Below are 27,471 nucleotides of genomic sequence, written 5' to 3' on the forward strand. Positions count from 1 at the left end.
TCGGAGGTGGAAAATTCAACGCGAATACAGGCACCGGGGGGGGGGGGGGGGGGAACCCTAATGACAAAGGTGAGGTCTCGACGCAGCACCGTGTCTGTCTTCGGGTTAAAGCCACTGCTCCTAACCTCCCCGGGACCCTGGGCGGCCCACCCTGCTTCCCTCGCACTCCTGTCACTGGGAGGCACCTCGCATTGTTAGAGGAGGAAGGAGAACGGCTGCGGATTTCCCATGTGTCTTTTTTTTTTTTTTTTTTTTTGAAGGGGGACCTCAACGGGCGTGGGGCCCTCCCCTGGAAAAGGGTAGAGGGCAGGAGAAAGCTGTCAGCCGCCCAGCTCGCAGCTCACCCCCACCCCCAACGCGCCCAGACACCGGACCGAAGCGGAGGGCGCAGCTTTGTCTGGAGGTTAGGGGGGGCAGAGAGGACCTCTCCCCCAAGCCCCGGCTGAACCCCCACGCACAGCACACAATGAACGACACGGGCCAGCCGCTTCACCGAGTGCGAGGGAAGGGAAGACGACCCTTCAGAGCCCGGGCCAGATTTCCGGCATCCGCCTCCCCTCTCGCCCGCGCGGCCAGCAGGGCGCGCGGCGGGGACCCGGTCTCCCCCTCGCGGCGCTCGCACCCCGCCCGGCTCACCCTCCGAGAGCTCCAGCTCCAGCTCCGCCAGCTGCGCCCGCACTTCGGGTGGCAGAGCCGCCACCGCGGCCGGCGCGGGCTCCGAGCCTCGCTCCGCCATCCCGGCTCCGCCAGCCGCACTCCGGAAGACAAGCGAGGGGGCCGAAGGAGGGACGGACTGACGCGGGCCCACACCCCGGCTACAGGATCCGGCTCCCGCCGCCGAGCGCTGCCAGCACCGCCGCCGCCGCCGCCGCCATGAGCGAGCGTCACGTGCGCGCGCCGGCCCCGCCTCCGGGCTGAGAACGCTCCGCCCCCACGGCCAAGTCAACCTCGGGACCCGCGGGCTTACTGCGCCCTCTACTGGGAAACGCCTGAAAGGACGAGCCCAAGCTCGCCACCCCAATTCTCCAGCACAAAACGGGCTTAAGGTGTTGATGGCGCGGACACACAGTTTAACCTTTTGAGAACTCACATGCACTTAATGGGCTTCTGAGTTTTAGGGGCTCCTGGCCATTCTTTTCCAGCTCTCTTCACTTAGTAATGTACGCCTTTGTCTTGTCCCTTCCTCTATTTTACCTTGATTGAAACCTACCCATTTATCGGGATCTGAACACAAGCCACACGCGGCTCTTTTATTGGGGTTTACCGGTCCCATTTGCCAGGAGCTCTTTTGTTTCTGTTTCATTTCTGGCATTTATCACAATGGAGGGACAATCCAGTCACTTCTGCCTAGATTTCTAAGTACGTGAAAGAGGGGAACTTAGTCTTGTTTTATCTTTCGGCTTAATAGGTTTTTCCCCACAATTAATATTTTAACTCAATATAAGGAAGATCCAAAACATTTCTGGACTTCTACCAGGAACTACTGGGGAAATGCTTAAATTTTCATTTATATTCTTTCTTTAGTAGTATTAACTTTTTCCTTTTAATACCAAAGCTCTCCTTCACAATTTGGGAGATTCTAGTGTTTTCACTTCCCTTCCATGCTGATCCAAAAGTTATTTAAAAGAACAGGCCCCAACATTTGCCCACCATGAGTTTCTAGTCAGGATATCATTCATAGGCTGGAAGAAAAAGAAAATTTAAGTTGAGAAAAGAATTTCAGCCCGGTTGGTGTGACTCAGTGGTTAAGCGTCAACCTACGAGGTCATAGTTTTCTGGTGTGGGTTGCAGGCTCAATCCCCAGTAGGGGGCGTACAGGAGGCAGTTGATCAATGCTTCTCTCTCATCATTGATGTTTCTATCTCTCCCTCCCTCTCTGAAATCAATCAAAATATATATGTATATTTTAAATATATTTTATTGATTTTTTACAGAGAGGAAGGGAGAGGGATAGAAAGTTAGAAACATCGATGAGAAGCATCGATCAGCTGCCTCCTGCACACCTCCTACTGGGGATGTGCCTGCAACCAAGGTACATGCCCTTGACTGGAATGGAACCTGGGACCCTTCAGTCCGCAGGCCGATGCTCTATCCAGTGAGCCAAACCGGCTAGGGCCGTGGTCGGCAAACTGCGGCTCGCGAGCCACATGCGGCTCTTTTGCCCCTTGAGTGTGGCTCTTCCACAAAATACCACGGCCTGGGTGAGTCTATTTTGAAGAAGTGGCATTAGAAGTTTAAAAAATTTGGCTCTCAAAAGAGATTTCAATCGTTGTACTGTTGATATTTGGCTCTGTTGACTAATGAGTTTGCCAACCACTGGGCTAGAGCAATAAAAATATATTTAAAAAAAATAAAAATAAAAAGTGAGGTCCATGCTCCCTCCCCAGAATCTGAATGGGCTTCTGAGTATTTTGACCAATAGAACATAACACAAGTGATACTATGGGACTTCTGAGGTTAGGTTTTCTGGAAGTCCATGCAGCTTCCCCTGGTTCTCTTGAAATGCCCCTCTCCCGAGAACCCTCTCAGGACCCTCCTTCCCCGAACACCAAGAACCTAGCAACCATTCTTGCAGGGGAGCTGCCACATTTGGAAGGCCACGTGAGGTGCTCTGCCCAATGTCGCTGGCTAAGCCCTGCCTTTCAGTCATCGTAGCCTAGGGTGAAGAGGCCTAGGTGATTCCAGCCACTGGACACTTCAGTCTTCCCTAGCTGAGGTCCAAGACAATGTGGAACTAAGACAACCTATGCCTGTTGTGCTGTCTAGAAGCCTGTGAATATGGAATGGTCATCTTTTTATGCCACCAAGTTTGAGGTGTTTGTCACACAGAAACAGATCACCACAAGGGCCTTGGCAGGGGTTCTTGTTTATTCTAACAGCCCTTGACCCCCTTTTCCTTGTCAATATACCACACCAACCCCGACTGAAGGTGAACATGCCAACTGCTCACTTTCCCACCCTCCTTGGCAGGTGTGTGATCATTAAGGGAATAGGGAAGGGGAGCGTCTGGGGAGGATTTTCCTCCCTAATGAGAAACATTAATTAAGGCTACCAATTTGGTTTAGTCCACTAAAAATAGTTCCTAATATGATAAAGAAATTAAGTTATTCATAGCCCTCTCTTGGCCAAATACATTTACCAACACATTGACATAAGGCTCTAAAGCTGTATGTAATCCTGTAAACCTGTTATTAATGGGACTATTTTGCTCACTGATATTAACTATCCCCATTAAGATAAACTGTTCATTAGTAAATTAAAGGTTTTAGCTACTTAAAAGGGCAATGCTACTGAGCTAATTATTAAAGTGAATGTTCACATTAAATCTCTTACCTCATACTCACATCACATAACTTGGTATATAGTAAAAATCTTATTGCACTGTACTCACCATTTCACTTAAAGGAAGCACTTTATGGCTTGTCTTTGGCATACCCAAATTGCCAGCATGACTACTTTTGTCCTGTGGGGCCATTATTAAATAAAATAAGGGTTACTTGACTTTAAAAAAAAAAAAAAGCACTGCATTAGAGCAGCGGTCTGATAACCACGAGCAATGGCTGTATGGTGTATAGTCTGGATATGCTGGACAAAAGGGTGATCCACATTCCAGACACACTACTCAGAATGGCATGCAATTAAAAATTATGAATTGTTTATTTATGGAATTTGACATTTAATATTTTGACTGCCTCAGATAACTAAGCCATGGAAATTGAAAGTGCAGGTAAGGGTGGACTGATGTACTATATTCAATACAAGTTGAGCTGTCACATTAATTTACAGATACCATCTGTTAAAAAGCTAGAGATTCACTCAGCTTTTCCATTTTTGCATTTTCATAGTATGAAAAAGCTTAAAAGACCTATTTAAATTGCCCAGTAAAGTTTCCCTTTAAAAACCTACCAAAACTTTAGCTTTAAAAAAATAAAACAAAAACACTTTAGCTTTAGGATTTTCTCTTATAAATATAGGTTTTGAAAGCCCAGAATTTACATACTCAAGTCGGACCATACTATCAGCTCAATGAAAGCATATCCTTAAACTGCACACTGCCCTGTAATTTTCCCCCATTCAGTAACTGCTTCTCACACAAAAATAACTTAAGAAAACCCCAGAATCATAAAGATGAATCTTACAGCTCTCTGCCCTCACTTTACAGATGCAGTATCACATATCATGCCTCTGCCCCTTCCCCAAAACAAATCAAAACCTGCTGAGACCAGGATAGTAATGGAACTAGAGAATGGGCAACATATAAAATTATTGAAAAGTAAATACAAGTAGTCATTAGACATAAACCACCTGGAGAAAAGAAAACCAGTCTTGCTTTTAAACAATTTTATTTGTTCTAATTTTTGTTACTTTAATTTCCCATAGCACCTTGGCAATGTTGAAAACAAAAATACAAATATAGGATGTACTCATTTTAACATAATATGCATGAGCATGTGTCACATCATTTTTTTTAGGGGGTGGGAGGGACAGTTTTGACAACAGGAACAAACTTAAGCAATGGACAAAACAGAAAGCAGATAACTGGTTCTGACCCCCACAACCCAAACCGAGCATTAGAAGATATCACTCAAGGGACACCTGAATCAGAAAAAAAAAAAGTAATGTGGATGTTTCTTTATACTATATGCTAATCAGTGTTTGTGCTATAAAACTGAAAGTAAAACCATTTTCTGCTGTTGGTGTCTGAGTTGTATTTTTAAGAACCATCTACTCAGCAACTCTTAAGAAGTTCTCAACTAAAAAAAAAAAACCAACTTTAATAATCAGGTGAATTTTGAAAGAGAATTTACTCTCAACCTGAAAACAAATTTTCTTTCAACTTCTTAAAATATCTTCATTCAGCTAATGAAAACTGAAATACCTATGTAACTTCCTGGAAGCTCAGACAAGCTAAATTAGCATATACCAAAAAGTCTAAAGTTAAAATTTTATAGCCAAATTGAAAGGAAATATATAAAATTAGGGGGGGAAACCACCATCACATAATTATGAATTTGTTTTAAATCCTTCAAAAGGAATATACTGTCCTCTCTTACATTTTATCTTTTCTGTAAAATACAAAATGGATTCTTTTAAAATATGGTTAACATATATGCCCAACACAAATATCAGAGACTTAATCCCGGTGTGTTCAACTGGATCAAAGTAAAACCAGTGGACATTTATGCCAGTATTAAGGCCATAACTAAGAAAACTAGAGAATTATTTAGTAAATTTTAAATACTATTTTCTGTTCCAGGAGATGCTAATACTCCATCACTAAGCCTTTTGCAAAACAAACATTTAAAAAGAGAAAGGAATGTGAAACAATATCCAAGCTACCTTAATTTTAGGAACCAAAAATAAATTTAAAATCTGCATGTCATTTGATCACATGCAAATTGAGCACATATGATGACAACAATAAACAATAGCAACTGAAAGATTTATCTTCTTCCAAATTCCAGTTGAAAAAAATTTAGACGGATAACTCTCTTGAATGTCAATGTCTATACTTGCAAAAATGAAGTTACTCAGATTAGAGACAGGCCCTGGATATCACGAAAACCTTAATTATCAGGATAGAAAATGGAGATAGGCTTTTGCAATATCTCTATATACCCTCTCTATGAAGTGCAAGGTGGTGACTTTTTTTCTCTTCATGAAGTAAGAACTATGGCAGATAATCACTGTACCATACACTCCATATCATTTTGTATCTACTTTTAGCTTCCAACAGCCCAAGCAAGTGTTAAGCCATAAGGATGAAGAAAAAAAATAAAAAATCAACACTTAAATTCCTCTCTAAAAAAACAAACGGCGCTGGCCAGTGTGGCTTTGTTGGTTGGAGCATCTTCCCATAAACTGGAAGGTGGCTGGTTCGATTCTCAGTCAGGACATATACAAGAGGCAACTGATGGATGTTTTTTTCACATCAATGTTTCTCACTGTCTCTCTCTCTCTCCACCCCCCTCCTTCCTCTCTCTAAAATCAATGAAAAACATAACCTCGAGTGAGGATTACAACTAAAAAAAAAGAACCAAATAAATAGTTGAACTATAATGAATGCTCAACCCTCATCAGTTACAGAGTAATGCTGGGGGAGGGGGGGTAGAGTGGGCCAAGTTTCACACAATTTATAGGCATCATTAGATACAAACCTTAAATCTGCGGTAATAAAATAAATGCTAAATACATATTGTGAATATATATATTATATACACACACACACACATTTATTCTTCCCTATACTTCCCATCAAAATGGGAATTATTAGTTGTAATGAGGCAAATTAAATTAAAACAATATATTTTACAAGAGAATTTAAAAGGTCATGTCTTTAAATTAAATTTCTACTCTTAATAACATTTTGGGGAAAAGCAAGAACACACTTTCTTAAAAAAGAAGACCTGTGTTTCAATTAAAATACTTAGTTTTAAAAGTTGGAATAAGTCACACAAGTGTACAAATAATACAAGCCCACTTCTGTGACACTGTAAAAAAAGTAATGTTTTGTTTCAAGTGCAACTATTAAGTTTATAATTCTCTCCAAATGATTTTTATAAAATGTTTATTCTCCTAAATCCAATGCATTCACAGAGTGTTAACACTTTAAATGTTTATCATTTCCACCAAATGCAGCATTATCTAAGTAAACCAAAATAAGCACTTTATCACAGATATAGTTAATGATTATTAATACTTTTTTAAAAAGAACCTAAACTTCCCCCAAATTTCAGCACAGGTAGTTTAATTGTAGATTTCAGTTCTAAATGATTTAAAAAAATAGTGTGTAGAAATGATTCTTCTTACTTAAATGTATTATATCATGTTATCAACCCACCAAATCAAAAGCAATTGCCAAGCTGAATAAGTTACAAAGAAATAACAACTCTGGCTTGTACAGAAATGTGCAGTGTTTTCAAAGCTCTGAACAGTTACCTACTAATACAAATCTCCACAGCTTAACTTAGAGTTGGAAGATGAGTTTTCACAGTAATGTAATTTTAACCTCCATTTACATTCATTTTAATATATTACTAAGATGTTGACTCTATGTCACAATGGTGCTTTCCAGTGTTCACAATTTACAGTTTCAATTTATACAAGTCATTCACTAACATAAGGGACAGTTATTACTGCTACAAACTATCCCTAAAAAAACAAAAACCCCACCTTACATAGAACTCTGAAAATGGTATGACTTAAAACAGATTAATTCAACATGATTTTTAATATTTTAGCCATTTTCTAAACACCAGCATGTAAACTTGCCTATTTAATATGAGAGCTACAACTTGATTCACTGAGATATTATGTAATGATTTTTTTCAACTATCCTCACCTTAACTCAAAAATCTCCTGACTTGCTGGCTCTGCTTCGATGAATTTCAAACTGTATATTTTTTTAAATTTTAATTTTTTGGAGAAAGGGAAGAAAGGCAGGTTATGATAAATACACTGTAAACAGAAAAAGTTGCCCCCAAATTAAGCCTTTAAAAATTATTTTTACTTTTACACTACTTAACACTTTAAGAGTCAATTACAATGTTTCATTTTTAACACTAACACAAATAAATTACAGTCTGCTCTACCATTCTGGGATCTAAACTTCTAAATACATGAACAGAAGAGTAAAATACTTCACTGTTCAATTCAGAAATTTAGAACAGTTATATGATTTGACTAGCGTGGTCAAGGTGGTTAAAAACATACAGTTATGTAGGTGGTTAGTTAACTTGCTTCTGGGGGTTTTGGTAGTCAAAGAACAGAGAATAGCAAATGAAGTAATACAAAAAAATTATTTCCTATTTTAGGGGAGGGGAGAATCACAGGCCAGTTTAAACCTCTGCAGGCCTTTTGACTTGCCCAACTCTGATCTAAGACAAATTTTTCAATTATCTGAATAACCCCCATTCTTTCTGTATTAAAGTGATTGGTAGTCACATCTCCAAGTACAATCAAAAGCTTGTTGAATAAAATATTAGTAAAGTCAAAAGGAGACTACATATCAAACTGGAAAAATAATCTACTCAAGTACATATTACATTCAGTTTTCAAATCATTTACTAACATGAAAACAGATTTGGCTTCAGTCACTCTTGTACACACAACACACCCAAACAGGCACCCCAGCCACTGATCTGCTTTGCAACACAAGGCCATAAAGGCAGAGATGGCATTCTCTAAGCCAAACTTTAAATAGATTAAAAAAAGTAATTTCTAATTTTACAGAAATGCTTCTTCAAAAAATATTTTCTCTCACTCCCTCATTTCCTATACTGAAGGATGTGTAATGTTTTTTCCCCAAGCTAAATCTGAACCCTCAAAATTGATTCCAGGCAGATCTCTGCAAATTAAAATCAAAAACAAAAATAGAAAAATTATATTTTTATATATGTATACATATATATATATTTATACTGATTGGAATCCTCCAGCATTTTAAAAATCACTTTAGAGATGAATTTTGGGATTCTACTGCTCACAACTCCAAAATCTGTAATGATTTAAGGATATCCTTTCTCTTGTTTCCTTTCTGGTCGCCCTCTCCCCTCCATAACAGTTCAATATAGCCACGGCTCAAGTTTAATGGGAAGAGAGAGAAGTTTTTGAATAGTTTTTGTTTGTTTGTTTGTTAGTTTTACTTTGGTGATCTGGGTGGCACATATTGCTCTTTGCCATTACGTCGAGTAACTCCCTGAGGTATGGCCCTGTGGCCAAACTGACGTCTCTGTTCCCTGATTTTTCCAGCTGCTCCCCTGGGGATGGTATTGCCTCGGAAGCCAGAATAATCCTTACTAGCCCTTGCTTCTGGCTTCTCATGTGGTTTCTCAATGGACTTCTCAGGAGCTCCATTCTCTTCATTTTTGGTGGGAGACACTACATTGGAGCGAAGTTCTCGTAGTGGCTGCACAGGAACTGGAGATGGCTCTTTAGGAGGCTTCTGGCACACTTCAGCATAACTTAGCTTTCGGGGTTCCTTGGAAGGGAAGAAAAACAAAACATTTTTTATGGTGTACATTCTCTAAGTAATAAAGTATAAAAAGGACAGTATTAGCCACAAGAAAATCAGTTATTTTCTAAGAAAGGGTAATAGGCACTCTAATATCAATGCTATTAACGTGTATTAGTACAATCTTTTAAAAAAAATTTTATTTATTGATTTTAGAGAGTGGGAGGGGGATAGAGAGAGAAACACTGATGTTTTTTGTTCACTTATTTATGCATTCACTGGTTGCTTCTTATATGTGCCCTGACCAGGAATTGAGCCCACAACCTTGGCGTATAGGAATGATGCTCTAACTAACAGAGCTACCCAGTCAGGGCCAGTACAATCTTTTTAAGAAAGTACTTTTGGTAAGGGCAGAGGGAGAGGTGGGAACTGGGTGGAGGGGAGCTATGGGGGAAAAAAAAGGAGAAACAACTGTAATAATCTGAACAATAAAGATTTATAATTAAAAAAAAAAAGAAAGTACTTTTGTGGCCCTGACTGGATGGCACCGTTGTTGGAGTGTTGTCCCCTACAACAAAAAGGTGACAGGTTCAATTCCCGGGTGGGAAACATACTTAGGTCACGGGTTCAATCCCCAGTCAGGGTGTGTATGGGAGGCCACTGATCTCTCTCACATCAATGTCTCTCCTCTCCCCAACCCACAAATCAATAAACATATCCTAGAGTGAGGATAAAAAAGGAAAAAGTATGCTTGTTGAAAATAATCAAAACTGTTGCAATTTATGTATGAAATAATTCACTTGAGGAATTTATCTGAAGAATTTTCATATTAGCTTGTTTATAGTAATGGGGGAAAAAACTGGAAACAACATAAATGTCTAACAAGGACAGATTAAATTAATAATAGTCCATCCATACGATGAAATAAAATGGTTTCATTCTCTTTTCCCTTGCTACAAAGAACCCTAAGAGGGATTCTATAAGAATTTCTGCAGAGCAGTTGGAAACCAATCATATATTAATGAAAGACTAATTAAAAGTCTTAATTACTTTATCTGAAAAACTAGCCCAACAGGGGTATTATGAAAAAGAATAGTCATTCAATACTTGATAGATGCTGTTCTATTATTACTATTATTATTATGTTAAATGTTTTTATTGACCTCAGAGAGAGGAAGGAAAAAGGATACAGAAACATTGACTGGCTGCCTTCTGTACATCCCCTACTAGGGATCAAGCCTGCAACGCCGGCATGTGCCCTGACCAAGAATCAAACCTACAACCTCCTGGGGCATGGGCCGAACTCAACCAACTGAGCCATACCAGCTGGGCTTGTTATTACAGGCAGTCCTTGGGTTACGTTGGACTCGACTTACATTGTTTCAGTATTTAAAAAAAAAAAAAAAAAAAAAGTTGTCATTTTGACGTATGTACATATGTGCTTTATGTTTTTTATTATTTACTGTATTTACCACCAGTAAAGGTCAGAAATTGTTATCTTTTACATTTTTTTACTGTTTCACTTCATACTGCTGTGTATGTGCTCCATGTGAGTGACGTAGGTGCTTATGTAGGTGGGTTCCGACTTATGGCGAAAATTGCGTTATGCCGCACCATAGGAACGGATCTCCAACGTAACCCGAGGACCTACGGTATTATTATTAAATCACAAGATAAATTGTGATTTAAAAAAAAATTATTGATTGGAGAGAGAGAAACAGAGAGACACAGAGATACAAACTGACTTATTGTTCTACTTATTTATGCACTCATTGGTTGACTCATGTATATGCCCTAACCAGGGATTGAACCCACAACCTTGGCATTATCAGGACGATGCTCCAACCAACTAAGCTACCAGGCCAGGGATAAAATGTTCTTAACCCAGAAAAAAGAAAAAGCTATACCAAAATACTACTAGCTATAGCAATAAATAAAAGGCCTGGCTGGTGTGGCTCAGTTGGTTGAGCATCATCCCATGCACCAAGAAGTTGCCAGTTCAATTCCTGATTAGAGCACATGCCTAGATTGGGAGCTCAATTCCCAGTGGGGGGATGCAGGAGGCAGCCAGTCGATGTTTCTATCTCTATCCCTCTCCCTTCCTCTAAAACAAAATTGTTTAAAAAAAAATACATACATATATAAAATAAAAGGATTATAGGTAAATTTTGTAGTCTCCTTCCCCCCTCTGCTTTTCTGTATTTCCTTAATTATAAAAATGATTCTGGAAATTGAATAAAAACGAGAGCATTCCCTCATGGGTTCCATGGACTTGTTAAGCATTATACACACACACAAAAAGTCCAAGAGTTGAAGCCTCTTTATACTAGCCCAAAAGTGATACATACAACATAACATAGACAAGACATTTCAAAAAGCAATCAAAAGAAACAGAATGAAGAGTAACTTCTTCACTCCCTCAACGTGACTAAAATTCCCCATTTCTTCACAGTGACTTTAAAGTCCTTTAGCTTTTTTTGGATGCAGGCAAGCCCAATTTGGATGCAGGCAAGCCCAATTTGGATGCAGGCAAGCCCAATTTGGACTATTTCCAAATGACTCTGCTACAGCGGGCGGGGGCAGGAGGGCATGTTCATTATTGAATCTATGCTATTTTTCCTTCATAAACTAAATTCATCAAGTTACCTGTAGGGCCACAGCTACAGCTGCATTTATGTTATTATCACATGGTGAAGCAATATTTGTCCCTGATGGCTTTGCAGGATTTGGGGAAGAAACTGATATAGTTGTTGGGTTGAGAACATCCTTCTGAACAGTGGAATCCTCCACTAGATCCTTTTCTATCCGAGTTGTGCTAAGAAAAAAAGAATTTTACATTAGATTTAGTATAGTACACAGAAACAGGTGAGCAAATGATCAGAAGAAAAAGTAATCTTAATGTGGAAGATCTTTCCATATCAAAAACTGTACCTCAATGCAGGAGGCTCAGCTGTACACGAAGAACCAGTACTTATATCGAGTTGCTGGGCAGCGGCACATTCGGTCTGTTCATCCTCTGCAGGCACTGGGCAACTATCCCCTTGTCTTAACTCTTCATTGTCCTTAAAATGAAAACATATTTCAAAACTACATTTATAGTAAAATACAGCATGGGAATGTAGTCAACAGGAAATGTAGTCAATAATTATGTAATGTGTCAGGTGGGTCAGGGGGATCACTTAGCAAGTTATATAAATGTCTAACCACTATGTTTTACATCTGAAACTAATATAATATTGAATATCAATTATAATTGAATAATAAAGAAATTTTAAATTAGACTTATAGAGGCATTTCTCCAAATAAGATATACAAATGGTCAACAAGTATATATGAAAAGATGCTGAACATCATCAGTCATTAGGGAAATGCAAATCAAAACCACAATGAGAAACCACTTCATACTCACTAGGATGTCTATAATCAGTAAGAGAGGTAATAACAAAAGTTATTGATATGGAGGTATTGGAACCCTCATACATAGAGAGTAGCAATGTAAAATGGTGCAGCCACTTTGGAAAATAGTGAGGCAGTTCCTCAAAAAGTTAGAGTTACCATAATTCACTCTTAGGTACGTACCCAAGAGAAAGCATGTCTGTACAAAACTTATGCAAAAAATGTTCATAGTAGCATTATTCATATAGCCAAAAAAGTGAGAACAACATAAATGTTCATCAACTGGTGAACAATAAAACAAAATGTGGAACAGTAGTCCCTCCCTTATTAATAGGTGATAGGTTCCCAGAACCCCAATTTTTCCTATACATACACATCTATATCTATGATAAAGTTTAATTGAGCTCCAGACTGCAAGAGGGATGTCTGACTGCCGGCTTAGGGATCGGGCCTAAGGGGGAAGGCAAACATCCCCCAAGGGGTCCCGGACTGTGAGAGGGCACAGGCTGGGCTGAGGGCCCGAATCTCGTACACTGGGCCTCTAGTAACAAAAACAAACAAACAAAAAACAAAACAAAACAGAAAAAGTACAACAATATACTGTAATAAAGGTTTTGTGAATGTGGTCCGTCTCTCTCTTAAAATACCTTATTGTATAGCACTTACCATTTCACTTAAAGGAAGACTCTACAGCTTATCTTTGTCACATACAAATCACCAGCATCACTACTCTTATGCTCTGGGGCCATTATTATGTAAAATAAAGAGTTTCTTACACACAAGCACTGCAATATGGTGACACGTGTGGATACACAGGACAATGATTCACACAGCAAGCGCGCTTCTCAGAATGGCATGAAATTTAAAACTTATGAATTGTTGCCTGGCTAGTGTGGCTCAGTTGGTTGAGTGTCATCCTGTGAACCGAGAGTTTATCGGTTCAATTCCTGGTCAGGGCACATGCTTAGGTTGCAGGCTTGATCCCTGGTAGCAGGTGGGGGCAGGAGGTAGCGGGTGTGCAGGAGGTAGCTGATTAATTTGTTGTTATCACATTGATGTTTCTCTCTCTCTCTCAAAATCAATTTAAAAATCTTTAAATAAAATTCATGCGTTATTAATTTCTGGAATTTCCCATTTAATAATTTTAAATTATGGTAACTAAAACCATGGAAAGCAAAATTACAGATAAGGGGGGACTACTATATATTCATACAATGAAATGTTACTGTGCAATGAAAGGAATAAAGGTACCCACACATGCCACAACAATGAATGAATCTTCAGGACATCATGCCAAGTAAAATAAGCTAGCCAAAAAAAGACAAAATACTCTCTGATTCTATTTATATGAGGCAACTAAAATACTCAAAGTCATAGAGACAAAATAGAATGATGGTTGCCAGGGGCTGAGGGAAGGGAGAATGGGATTTGTTGTTTACTGGTAGTATTTTATTGTAAGACTAAGAGTTCTGGAGATTGGTTGCACAACAATGTGAATGTATTTAGCACGACTGAGCTGCACACACTTAACAATGGTTAAGATAATAAATTTATGTTATGTGTATTTTACCAGAATTAAACCAAGAAAAATAAGACAATTACAAAACTAAAAATTAGGAAAGCGAAAACAAGCAAACCAAGGTCCAATATCAAATTAAGAGTTCCAGAAGAAGAGAAGAAGTGAAGGATTTATCAAAGAGAAGTACATGAAATTTATCCCACATGGAAGGCCATGAGTTTACAGATTTAAAAAGCCCATCAAAGTAACCAGTACAATGACTAAAACAAAACTAGGAGTCATAGCAAGATACATCATCATGAAATTTCACAGAATACCGGGAGTAAATAAAATATCCTAAAAGCCTCCAGTGGGTGTGGGATGAGTGGATGGATGGAAAGATATAGATCGTTAGAGAACGAGGGATCAAAACCATAGTTCTGGCCCGGTTGCAGTGAATCAGTGGTAGAGCACTGACCTATGAATCAGGAGATCATGGTTCAATTCTTGGTCAGAAGACATGTTTGGGTTACAGGATCGATGAGGGGAGTACAGGAGACAGCCAATCAGTGATTCTCTCTCATCATTGATATATCTCTCCCTCTCCCTTCCTCTCTGAAATCAATAAAAATATATTTTAAAAATAAACAAACCACAGTTTCTGAAATGAACCCCTGGAAGCTAAGATTATTTCCTAAGCCAAAAAGAAAAAAAAACACAAAACAAACAAAAACTACAAAGGAAATACTGCCAAATATTATTAAAATTAAGAACCTATTTTTCACCCACAAATACATAAGACTAAAAACAAACCATTAGTGATAAACATAACTGACAAAGAATTAGTATCCAGAATATTATTTAAATTCCATGAATCTGTAAGATATGAGATAAACCAATTTAATAATAATGTGCCAAATATTTGAAAAACTCTTTATAAAAGAGACTTAACTGGCCAATAAACATAAAAATGATAATTTAGCTGTGGCCAGTTTCTCAGTGGTTAGAGCATTGGCCTGTGGGTCACTGGTTCAATTCCCGGTTAAGGGCACGGGCAAGGGCACCTCGCTTGCAGGGTCCCCAGCCCCAGCAGTGGCAAGTCTCTCTCTCTGTCTCCTGCCATCATCCTTTAGAAATCAATGGAAAAAATACCCTTGGGTGAGGATTAAAAAAAAAAAAAAAAAAAGATAATTTAACCTCAAAAGTCATTTAAATTTTATAAAGCCCTATCACTCACCAATTCCACCTTAGAAATCTTCTTGCTCATATGAACAGAAAGTTTGAAGATTCATAGCAATATTGCTTACTAGTATAATGATGACCCGAGAAAAACATTAGTCCATCAATGGTAGAATGAATAAATGTTATATTCTTACACAATAGCTCAAAATAAAATAGTCACCTATATCAACAGCAATATATTTCACACAACACAGAAGGGAAGAAGTAACAGAAGAATACATATATGCATAACCCAAGGACACAGACAACAGAATGGTAAAGGCTTGGGTGAGGGGTGGGGAAGTGGGAGGATGGGCTGGAGGGGGTCAATGAGTAAAAGGGGGACATATGTAATACTTTCAACAATAAAGAAAAAAAAAGACAGTCTGATTTTCAAAGGTGAAATATGTGAATCTTAAAAGTGACAAAATAACTACAATACTGCATTTAAAAAAAAAAGGCAATAAAGTATCTTCAAAATTTCGAAGAAAACACAGCTCAAATGTCCATCAATAGTAGAATGAATTCTACTAGATAAGCTACTGATCAAGTGTGAGAACATCAAAACTTTTTCAAAATGCAAGATCTCTACAAATTTATACTAAAAGCCCTTTATTCAGGAAGCTTGGGAAGATGTGACTCACCATAATATGGGAAAGTAAAACAAGAGCAAGAAAAAGGGGGATCTAACAAAGGAGAGTAAGGAAAATCCCCAGGATTGATAGTGAAGAGACGTCCCAGAAACAAGCCAGTGCAGCAGGCCATGGAGAATATTAAAAAAGGAGAAATAGTAACAGTATACTATGAGGCTGTTAGGAAAAAGTTATGTAATACTGAGATGTGACTTACAATGATGGCATGTCCTAGTCTAACTGGCAATGATTTTTATTTTCTTAGTGATACTAAAATAATGGGGCATAGCCTGAGCTAGTTTGACTTAGTGGGTAGAGCATAGACCCACGGACTGAAGGATCCCGAGTTCGATTGTAGTCAAGGGCATATACCTTGGTTGCAGGCTCAATCCCTGGACTTGGTTGGGGCCCGTGTGGGAGGCAACCAATCAATGTGTTTCTCTTATATTGATGTTTCTCTCTGTCTCTCCCCTCTCTCTAAAAATCAATGGAAAAATAGCCTTGGGTGAGGATTAAAAAAAAATGAAATTAATTAAATTTTAAATAAAATAATGGGGCATCTTATAATTGATGGTATCCTAGATATGATGAAGTAAAATCTACTGGGAGGATGAGAAGTATATGTTACTTTAAGAAAGCTAAATACTTAGCTTCTAGAAAGTAAAGTTAAAAGATGTCTACAACTGAAAGGTAAAAAAAATAGCAGTATAACCATGTGAATTAGAAATACAGGAATAAATGTCAGGAGAAAAGCTAGAGTTGAAGGGGGTTGCAGGGTACTATTTCCATAATAAGCCCAGGTATACTGTATACATGTACTATTAAAATAAGAATAGAATTAGAAAGAAAATAAAAGGCAGAACATGAGAAAATAAAGGATGAGGTATCCTAACATTTTGACATCCACTCTCCATTATTTAAAAACTGAGTTTACCAAACTATCTTAAAATTCTCATTTATATCATTGGTAAATTATAGGCACTTAGGTAGAAATGACACTTTCCATTTGGCTTGCATTAATCAGTTCTATCAAGCTGAGTGACTGACAAAGATATGTAAAAATATTTTATTTGTTGCTTTATCATATTTTTCTTACATAATTTTTTAAAAATAAAAATAATTAAAAAGCAGGAGGAAAGCCTAAGGGAACTTTGGGACAACACAAAACGAAACAACATCCACATAATAGGGATGCCAGAAGGAGAGGAAACTGAGCAAGGAATAGAAAACCTGTTTGGAGAAATAATGACAGAAAACTCCCCTGATATAGGGAAGAAAAAACCCACACAAATCCAAGAAGCTCACAGAGTCCCAAATAAAAAAATCACCTGAAGGTATGTTTTTTTAATTGATTTTAGATAGAGAATAACGGAGAGAGAGAAACACTGATCAGTTGCCTCCCATACAGCAACCTAGATGTGCCCTGAGAAGGAATTGAACTTGCAACCTTTTGATGTACTGGATGTAGGGGATGATGCTCCAACCAACTGAGCCAATCTTTTTATAATACTAAAAGTATACTGACAACCCCCTGAATTAAAACTATATTAGAAATACTTATTAAGAAAACCTAAATAACTTAAAACATAGGCTAATACTATAGTCCCATAAGATAGAAGATTAGATGTTTCAGTGTTTACCTTTTCTTTGTAGACACCTTTAACAACATCAGACATCCTACTCTCCAAAACAAGTTCACCTGGTGTTCTTGATGAACTTCCAGGTAAAGGAGGAAAATTTGAGGCTAATAAGTCAAACTTTGGTGTTGGAGCCTTTGCTTCAGCTGTTGAAGGCTGGGGTCTCTAAAAGACAGAAATCATAAAACAGGTCATATAACTATCTCATTCTCTAACCCTGTACCACAGAAGCTGAAATTTAAAAAACAACAACAACACAAAAACACAAAAAAAATCTCTACCCTAATGTACAGAATTGTTTCCCTATAAATTTTTGGCTTCTCATCTCAACTGAGCTCAAATTAGTCTTTTTTATTTTTTTAATATGGAATGCTTCACAAATTTGCAAGTCATCCTTCCACATGGCTATGTAATTTTTCTCTATATTGTTCCAATTTTAGTATATGTGCTGCTGAAGAGAACATAAGCTCTCATTAATCCTTATCAGTACTCCTTACCTTTAGGCAGCTCCCTCTCTTATTTCTTTTGCAAACTTTGCCAAATTCCTAAGCCTTCTAATCAATCTCCACTATTCTTTGCTTTCTAAATTAGCTCTACCTCCTTTTCTAACAAAACAAAAAAACCCAACCTCACATAAATTTGCCATCATCATTCATCCTTCCATATAATCTCGAGAGAACAATATCCTTCCTTGAAAATCTCATCTGTCCCTTTCACCCTAACCACTCTCTATATCCTCTGACACACCTCTCTCTTGTTGTATCTCCTCCTCTATTCCTCACCTCTGTACTGATCATACCACTCCTTTAACAAGTCACCAATGCCTTCCACAATGCAAAAGCTGGAAGTCTTTTTTCCATGACCTCACTATAGCATTTGGCCTGGTAAACATTCTTACCTTTGGGATCTCATTTCTCCCTTAGCTTGTGTGCTACACCTTTCTCTTGATTCAGATCTGACAATCATGTGCTGTTCTCTGCTTGCCTACTTCTTTTGATGGTTTTTGGTTCCTATACAGTCATTACTTCTCACTTTCCTTGTGGGATGATACCCTTTATTCATGACTTTAACTATTATCTACATGCAAACAATCCTTAAAACAATCTTTTTCACTCTTTGGTGACTTTGGGCTGCACAACTCTGAAAATATACCAAAAATCATTGAGTCCTATACTTTATTTTCAGCCCAGACCTTCACCTGAAACCCAGATATCCATTTGCCTGCCTATCAGTCATTGCCACTCAGACTTTACTTGGATACTTCAAACAACATAAGGAATAATCTCATTTTTCAACCCAAAGTCATTATGTTCCCCAAGGTTCCATTCTCAATCCCTTTGAAAATAATCACTCACTATACAGAGTCCCCTGCCATGATCTCATCTACTCATATGACTTCAGTTACTATGAGTAATCTTACAAATCCTAAATTTTATCTCCAGCTAACATCACCCTCCTGCCCTTCATAGTGGAAAACATGCCTGTCTCCTTTTTCTTCATCTCAACCTTCAGTCCTCAATCCAGACGTTTTTTAATATGTTAAACAGATTTCAAACCTAATTTCGCCTCTCCTCAACTGTTCAGGGCCACCTGAGGATGTTACTGCTTCAATAGTATCTTTAAAAAGTTGTTGCCTAAAGTCTCATGGCTGCCCATAGTATAGAAAGCTATAAATGGAAAAAACAACACTGTTTTAAAGGTTTCATAGTTTGCCCTAAGGGCTATTCTTTGTTATAATGCAATACATCTTCTTCTTTGAAAATGTGTATGTTTTCAATACTTTATAAATGTGATATATGTATAACTTATATGTACAACAAATAGTAAGCTATATATATATATACTACTTATATATGTATATAATTCACTACTTATACATGTAAAATAAGCATTACATTACACATTTATGATATATCTGTAAATTCTAGGCAGGGTTTTCTTGAGACCTCTATATCTTCCTACACCATTTTTATTCCTTAACACTTTTTGGGCCCAGTTAAGAAATGGTAATAGTCACTATGAACAAACAACACACACAAAATATCAAAATATGAATAATCTGAGGCATTAAGATTCAAATAAGAACATATCTAAAACTATAAACATTTTTCTTTAAGCAGTTTTATAAGATTAGTGGATATAAGAATTAACAGTAGGTAGAACACTGACTCCAAACAATAAACAGTATAACAGTTTCTAGCACCATCTAACAGAGCTTTAAAAATGAATGATATGCTTTATCAGACTGGCCAAAGATCATTATATCCTGCCCTGACTGGTGTAGCTATTGGTTGAGCGTCATCCCATGCACCAAAAAGGTTAACAGTTCGATTCCTGGTCAGAGCACATGCCTGAGTTGTGGACTCAATCCCTGGTGGGGGGTGTGCAGGAGGCAAGCTGATTGATGTTGTGCTCTTACATCAATGTTTCTCTCTCTCTTCCTCTCTAGTGATCAATAAACTATTCTTTAAAAATAAAATAAAATCCTATCCTCTGTAAGGCTATGGATAAACAGGAATGAAAATCAGCACAACCCCTACAGAAAACTACTTAGCAGCAACTTATTAAATTGTGACCCAGAAATCCCACTTCTAGAGATTCTCCTTCAGATATTGCATACATAGGAAATGATAATTGTATGAGGTTATCATTGCACTGTGTGTTATAGCACTTATATACAAACAAAAGATTCAAGCTGCTTAAATGTGTTAGTAAAGAGTTAATCTTTTCATAGAATATTTTCACATTTTTTATTTTTAAACCATGTGAAAATATTAAATACTCAAATAATTTTTAAGAAAGTGAGAAGCCCAGGTCAAATCCCTAACTATATGTGCACTTTAAGGGTGGAGGGAGCATGATAATGGTGTATATTTCAGGGTCAAGCACAGGCTCTATTTACATTCACTGCATAAATAATCAATCAAGTAGCCCTAGCCAGTTTGGCTCAGTGGATAGACCATCAGCCTGCGAACTGAAGGGTCCCAGGTTTGATTCCGGTCAAGGGCATATGCCCAGGTTTCAGGCTCAATCCCCAGTGGGGGATGTGCAAGAGGCAGCCAATCAATGGTTCTCTCTCATCATTGATTTTTCTTTCTCCCTCTCTTTTCCTCTCTGAAATCAATAATATATATATTTTAAAAATCAATCAATCAATCAATCAAGTAGAAACCAGGTAGAGCACAAGTCAATGCCATAGTAAATTACAAAAGGAAAAAAAAATTAACAGCAGTAATTGAAAGTAAAAAAAAACACTTACTGGGATTCTGTCATCTTCTCGTCGTCTTCGACCTCTGAAAAGAGTTCTCCTTTTAACAAAACAAAAAGGGGGTAGTGGGAGGGAGAACTCATAAGTTTCTTCAAATTTATACATTTCATCAAAAATGAGTGTATTTCTATTTGAAGTATCTAGACATCTAAATTTCCATTATTATTAAAAGATAAATATGTATTCTTCTGAAGGGATCCTGAGCAAATCACCACCACCACGAAGTAAGCTGTGCACATTTTTACTACAAGCACTCTCTCCACACCAGAAGCAGATTAGGGCTCAGCTATGTTTTGTTCAGGTAGGTTAAGTTATATAGAACCCTATTCCCTTAGTTTAGAAGTTAAGAAATTAGCTCTGGCCGGGTAGCTAAGTTGGTTTTACAGCATTGCTCTGATATGCCAAGGTTGGGGGTTCAATCCCATGAGGGCACATATTGGAAGCAACCAATGAATGCATAAATAAGTGGATCAACAAATCTCTCTCTCCATTCCTCTAAAATCAATCAATCAATCAATCAATCAATCGATCAGTTAGCTGTAGGAAATTAAAACTATAATGCAGATGGAATTTTATATTTCTAAACCATTCTTTGTGAACTTCAGAATAACTTTTATAAATCCGACTCAGTTAAATTCTATATAAACACTCTAAATTTCTTAATAATTATGAAAAACTATTATGTAAAAATGTATTTACTTAACAGTAGATTATGGTTTCCAAATATTCACATTATGATAAAAGGATTTTCATATACCTTATTTCCTTCCATATTTATTACCATACTAGGGTCCCCTACACGCTTTTGCTTTCGATCGCGGTGGAGCTGGGTGCCTGTCTGCTGGTGCCAGAGCGGACAGGCACCCAGCTCCCCCGCTTTTGATGGTCCGCAGCAGGACGTGAGCTCGCTGTCCCAGAGGCCCCTTCTCTTCCGCAGCACAGCCATGGCGCAGATGCTGAGCTCATGCCGCCACTGGCGACGCGAGCTCAGCGTCCTGCCGGCCCAATTGGCTACCCCGGCCACCCCGAGTCCTGCGCCCTGCGCCTCCCTCTGGCCCAATCGTGGGCGTAGTGGAGTGATAGTAATTTACATATTACCATTTTATTAGGTAGGATTCACTCACCTGCCCCTACCATAATCCCCATTCTGTTCAATCTGCAAAGCTGGAGTCTCTTTGGGAAGGTAGCTTTGCTCCTGATGCCCTGTTACTGTAGGGTTATGCCGTTCAGTTGGAAAGTTCCTGGAACCAGATCTGTTTACTGGTCCATCCCCCAATGACACAGATCCCTCTGTTGAGTGTTCTGAACCACTTGATGACCTAAAATGAGGCTTCACGCTATAAGAAATAATGATTACATATATGAAAGGATAAATCAAGACAGACAGAAAATCATTTTTAATTGTAGAAACTCTTAATAGGCCAAGTTAAAAACTGCTTTTTTGCTATTTCCTGTTTTCCATTCGTTAAGTTAAACATAAAATTACTGTATAGAAATGTAAACCCTTTTATGTCCCAGATATATATTTTCAAATCTATTTCATTGATTTCCCACAGAGAGGAAGGGAGAGGCACAGAGAGTCAGAAACATCAATGAGAGAGAATCATTGATCAGCTGCCTCCTGCTCACCCCCCACTAGGGATGCGCCCGCATCCAAGGCACATGCCCCTGACCGGAATCAAACCCGGGACCCTTCGAAGGGCCAACGCTCCATCCACTGAGCCAAACCGGTCAGGGCCCAGATATATTATTTTTAAAAGGCAAAGAACTTTTACATTAAAAAATTGTTTAACCCTAGCCAGTTTGGCTCAGTGGATAGAGCGTCGGCCTGTACTGAAGGGTCCCAGGTTCGATTCCGGCCAAGGGCACATGCCTAGGTTTCGGGCTCAGTACCCAGTGGGGGGCGGGGGGGAGGGCATGCAGGAGGCAGCTGATCAGTGATTCTCTCTCATCATTGATGTTTCTATCTCTCTCTATCCCTCTCCCTTCCTCTCTAAAATCAATAAAAGTAATTTTTTTTAAAAAAAAAAAAGTTGTTTAGAGACATTTGGGGGAAAATCCAAAGTTCTTTGAGATACTCAGAATAAAACTATGATTTTAGCTTCTTTCTTTAACATGAGCTGAAGTCTTGACATATGTAAATCAGCCAGGCTTTAAGCTTATTAATGAATCTGTGTCATGACTCTACCTTATTAATTTTATATATAAAGTACAGACATACATACATAATCCCCAATATTAAATTTTCATAGGGAGAGCCCCGGTTGGTGTGGCTCAGTTGTTTGAGGGTGGTCCCATGTACCAAGAAGCTGCTGGCTTGATTCCAGGTTGGGTTCGGCCCAGGTTGTAGGTTCAATCCTTCCCCAGTAGAGAGTGTGCAAAAGGCAGGCAATCGATGTTTCTCTCTCTCCCTCTCCCTTTCTCTCTCTTAAATCAATAATTTTTAAAAGGTTGCTGGTCCGAGCCACGGTCAAGGCACATGCTCAAGTTGTGGACTCAATCCCCAGGAGGGGCATGCAAGAGGCAGCCAATCGATGTGATGCTCTCATATTGTTGTGTCTTTCTCCCTCTCCCTTCCTCTCTCACTCTCTTTAAAAAATAAAAAAAAAAATCAATAAAGCTTAAAAAATTTTTTTTCATAAGGGAAAATCAGAAAAAAAAAGTATAAGAAGGCTCGTTAAGGGAATGACAATAAAAAACAGAAATAGAGGAAAATTTTAAAATCCCACCTTCTTACTAAGTAAGTATCCCTTGAGAGATACTTGCCAAATGAAATTTGTTGTTAAACGATCCATATGTGGGGGGGGGGGGGGGGGGGGGGGAACTAGGAAAATATAATACAGCTGATATGACTTCATGAATTAAGGTATGAAATCTGGTAAAAACAAGTCAAAATAAACAAAGAAAGCTACTTCTAACAAAAGTAACTTTTATCTTGGCTCATGTACATAGGCACCCAACTCCTACAATTTATAAGCAGATGAAGCTATGGTAAAGGAAAGAAGACGCAGTTTAATCAATAGTTAAAACATCTAAAGTTAAGTCCAAGCAACTGAGGATCTTGGCTCTATAGATTTTTTAAAAATATGTTTTTATTGATTTCAGAGAGGAAAAGAGAAAGATAGAAACATCAATGATGAGAAAATCATTGATGGGCTGTCTCCTGCACGCCCCCTACTGGGAATCGAGCCCACAACCTGGGCATGTGCCTTTTACTGGAATCGAACCTGGGACCTTTCAGTCCGAAGGCCAACACTCTATCCACTGTTGGCTCTATAGATTAAATAAGAGTATAAGACTTATATTTAGCCCCTTGCTTGAAGTTTATATGCTCATTTTTTCCAGTCTATTTTCATAATTATAAATTCATAATATTAATAACACACTGTCAATTCCTGGCTATCTGAAGAGGGATTAAAACCTCATACATTGCCCTAACCGGTTTGGCTCAGTGGATAGAGCGTCAGCCTGTGGACTCAAGGGTGCCAGGTTCGATTCTGGTCAAGAGCATGGACCTTGGTTGCAGGCACATCCCCAGTGGGGAGTGTGCAGGAGGCTGCTGATCAATGTTTCTCTCTCATCAATGTTTCTAACTCTCTCTCCCTTCTCTCTGTAAAAAATCAATAAAGTATTAAAAAAAAAACAAAAACACAAAAACCTCATACATTAATTCCAATAGCATTTCCAGCTATCCTACTTTACTCTTTAAGGAACATAAAAAATTAGGTTACTTAAAGATAAAACTCAAGCTACAGAGTTGGGCTGAGTTTAATAGGAGATGATACTTTTCCAGAGACTTTCTGTCACAAAATAGATTTTTAATCATAATTAAAATAATAGAATGTCAACTAACAAAAAGTAATTTTCAATATATTCATATTATCCATCATATCTGAAACTGACCTCATTAAGTAGCTACGCTGTTTACATTACCTGTTCACAAACTTTCACTTAAATTTTCTCAATTCATTTCAATAGAACTAATGGACAAGTTAGGTTTAAATAGCCCTCAGATCTCATAATCTTACCCTTCACTGAGAGGGACTCACAATCTGTCTGGGCAAAAGACATAAATAAGTGATAAAAGATAGAAATATAGACAGAAAGATAAAGTATGAAAGGTAAAATGCCCCGACTTCTGAAAGTAAGTCCTATTTTCTCTAAGTAGGTCTAGTGATCATCACTGGGCTGTTATAAGGCCAATCCTATCCTATCTAAAAGAATATGCAAATTGACCATCACTCCAACACACAAGATGGCTGCCCCCATGTGGTCAAAGATCCTGCCCCCATGTGGACACAAGATGGCTGCCACAAGATGGCCAGCAGGGGAGGGCATTTGTGGGCAATAAGGCCAGCAAGGGAGGGCAGTTGGGGGTGACCGGGCCTGCAAGGGAGGGCATTTGGGGGCGACCAGACCTGTAGGTGAGGACAGTTAGGGGTGACCAGGCCTACAGGGGAAGGCAGTTAGGAGTGACCAGGCCACCAGGGGAGGGCAGTTGGGGGGGACCAGGCCGGCAGGGGAGGGCAGTTGGGGGGGACCAGGCTGGCAGGGGAGGGCAGTTGGGGGGGACCAGGCCGGCAGGGGAGGGCAGTTGGAAGGGACCAGGCCTGAAGGAGAGGGCAGTTGTGGGTGACTGGGCCTGCAGGGGAGGGCTGTTGGGGGAAACCATGCCTGTAGGGGAGGATAGTTAGGGTGACCAGGCCAGTAGGGGAGGGCAGTTAGGGGCAATTAGGCATTGATCAGGCTGGCAGGGGAGTGGTTAGGGGTGATCATGCTGGCAGGCAGAAGCAGTTAGGGGCAATCAGGCAGGTGAGTGGTTGGGAGCCAGTAGTCCTGGATTGTGAGAGGGATGTCCGACTGCCTGTTTAGGCCCAGAATGGAGAGGGTGCATATGAACAACAAATACATATCTATCAATAAGGAAATCTAAAAATCAAGTGAATAAAAAATCTAATGAACAGAATAAATTGATGAATATAATAGAATCAGGGGCATAGAAAGGGAGTGGATTGACAATTCTCGGGGGGAAAGGGGTATGGCGGGTGCGGGAAGAGACTGGACAAAAATCTTACACTTATGGATGAGGACAGTGAGGGGAGAGGGTAAGGGGGGGTGGGGGGGATCGGGTGGAGGGGAGCTATTGGGGAAAAGAAAGAGAAACAACTGTAATAGTCTGAACAATAAAGATTTATTAAAATAAATAAAATTTAAAAAAAATTTAAATTGCTTTTAGTTTATCTCATAACAAAGATGTCTGTCCTACTTAAAAATTCACCCCTTTGGTATTTTTAAGAAAAACTTTACCAGCTAAGGTACAGAGAAAGGAAATGTTCTAAATCTCAAGTGTGTGGATAATAACTAGCCATGTAATCCTAGCAAGATATTTGTCCTCTTCAACTTTCACTTTCTTCATCATAAAATTAGTTAAAACTACATCCTAACAACCTGGTCTTTTCAGATTTAAACATCCTTGCCTCCAATGAAGTAATCCATTTGAACAAGAGGACGGGAGTTAAAGGACAAGGTATGTAATTAAAATTCACTGTGCTTTTCTACTCACATGTCCTAGCAATATCAAATTTTGCAGTAAATTGTTAGTGTATTACCAAACTAAGTCATGTATAGGAGCACAAATAATATTTTGTTCATAAAGAATCTTTCATTCTGAAAATAATAAGAGATCTCATTTGAAACTTCATAAAGATTAAGAATGTGTATATGTAGCCCTAGCCGCTTTGGCTCAGTGATAGAGAGCAATGGCCTATGGACTGAAGGTTCTGGGGTTTGATTCCAGACAAGGGCACATGCCTGGATTGTGGGCTCCATCCCCATTAGGGGGCGTGCAGGAGGCAGGCGTTCGATGATTCTCTCATCACTGATGTTTCTAACTCTCTCTCCCTCTCTGAAATCAATAAACATATATTAATGGGGGGGGGAGTGTATATGTAGTAAAATTTTCCTAATACTTAAAGAAATGATCTTCCAATGCTTTAACCAACGGTGTCAGCTAAAGTGAGTATACAAATTGTGACCATTAGAGGGTAGTACATATGTATACTTCCAGAATCCACTAAAGATATTTTTTAATACCATAAGGCTTCTTTCTCTAGTGGAACATGTTTCCGAAAAACCTCACAACAAAGAATTCAGTTTCTAGATGTCATCTTGGAAAAACATACCCTATGTGGTCTCTTTGCCAGAAAAGAATCAACTGGGAGAACAAGACCTGGCAAGAGAAATTACTCAAAAGAAATAATTTCATGAAAATAAACACAAAACCCAGGAGGCTCACAAAATAAGCAAACAAAAAATAACAAATGTAAAACTATTAAATAATTCTAAACCTCTATATGAGCACTTTTTTCTTTGATTACTCATACTCTGTCAAAAGCCATAATATATACCAAATTATTAAGATTATCAGTTGATGCTTATATAAAGAATACTTGAGACTTATCAATATTTTATATTATAGCAAATCTAAATACGTAAAAGGCTAAGCAACCGGCCAGTAGGTATGACGCGCACTGTCCACCGGGGACAGATGCTCAACACAGGAGCTGCTGAGCGATAGCAACTTTACCGAGTGCCCTCTCACACTCCGGGACTTCTCGGGGGATGCTGGACTGCCAGTTTTGGCCCGATCCCTGCAGGCCAGGCCGAGGGACCCCGCTCACTTTGCAGACGCCCTTCGAGCCCCAGAGCATGCCCCAAGTGTGGCTGCTGGGGAGGGACTGCAGGAGGTTGGCTCCAAGGGTGTGTCCGGCCCATCTTGCCCAGTCCAGCCCCACTGGCCACCTTCTAATTAATTTTCTTTCAATGTACATAAATCCGTGCACCGGGCCTCTAGTATTTCCAGAGTT

At 38.9% G+C, this 27,471-nt stretch overlaps 2 protein-coding genes and 1 non-coding gene across 8 annotated transcripts in view; all 3 read right to left on the reverse strand.

Moving 5' to 3' along the window:
- Positions 1-935, reverse strand: part of DIP2B (disco interacting protein 2 homolog B) — a 229,973-nt gene extending 229,038 nt beyond the window's left edge. For both annotated transcript variants that reach the window (XM_054719079.1, XM_008140671.3), the window contains exon 1: positions 637-935. In XM_054719079.1, coding sequence (XP_054575054.1) covers positions 637-736 — 100 coding nt within the window. In that variant the 5' untranslated portion in view covers positions 737-935. The remainder of the gene's footprint in view (positions 1-636) is intronic.
- A 3,391-nt stretch (positions 936-4,326) lies between these two features.
- Positions 4,327-27,471, reverse strand: part of LARP4 (La ribonucleoprotein 4) — a 76,100-nt gene continuing 52,955 nt past the window's right edge. For 3 of the 5 annotated variants that reach the window (XM_054719085.1, XM_054719084.1, XM_054719083.1), the window contains exons 11-16: positions 21,730-21,942; positions 20,597-20,645; positions 17,341-17,502; positions 11,885-12,015; positions 11,600-11,768; positions 4,327-8,980 (exon numbers count right to left, since the gene is read on the reverse strand). In XM_054719085.1, the coding sequence (XP_054575060.1) occupies positions 8,642-8,980; positions 11,600-11,768; positions 11,885-12,015; positions 17,341-17,502; positions 20,597-20,645; positions 21,730-21,942 (1,063 nt within the window). In that variant the 3' untranslated portion in view covers positions 4,327-8,641. Of the gene's footprint in view, positions 8,981-11,599; positions 11,769-11,884; positions 12,016-17,340; positions 17,503-20,596; positions 20,646-21,725; positions 21,943-27,471 lie in introns of those variants that run through there. The other 2 variants (XM_054719086.1, XM_054719087.1) reach the window with 2 other exon arrangements.
- LOC114231306 (U6 spliceosomal RNA) lies at positions 17,696-17,799 on the reverse strand. Its single transcript, XR_003617260.1, has one exon. It is a non-coding gene; the product is annotated as a U6 spliceosomal RNA (small nuclear RNA).

Source organism: Eptesicus fuscus, chromosome 7 (assembly GCF_027574615.1).
Source record: "Eptesicus fuscus isolate TK198812 chromosome 7, DD_ASM_mEF_20220401, whole genome shotgun sequence".
In the NCBI taxonomy this organism is placed as follows: Eukaryota; Metazoa; Chordata; class Mammalia; order Chiroptera; family Vespertilionidae; genus Eptesicus; species Eptesicus fuscus.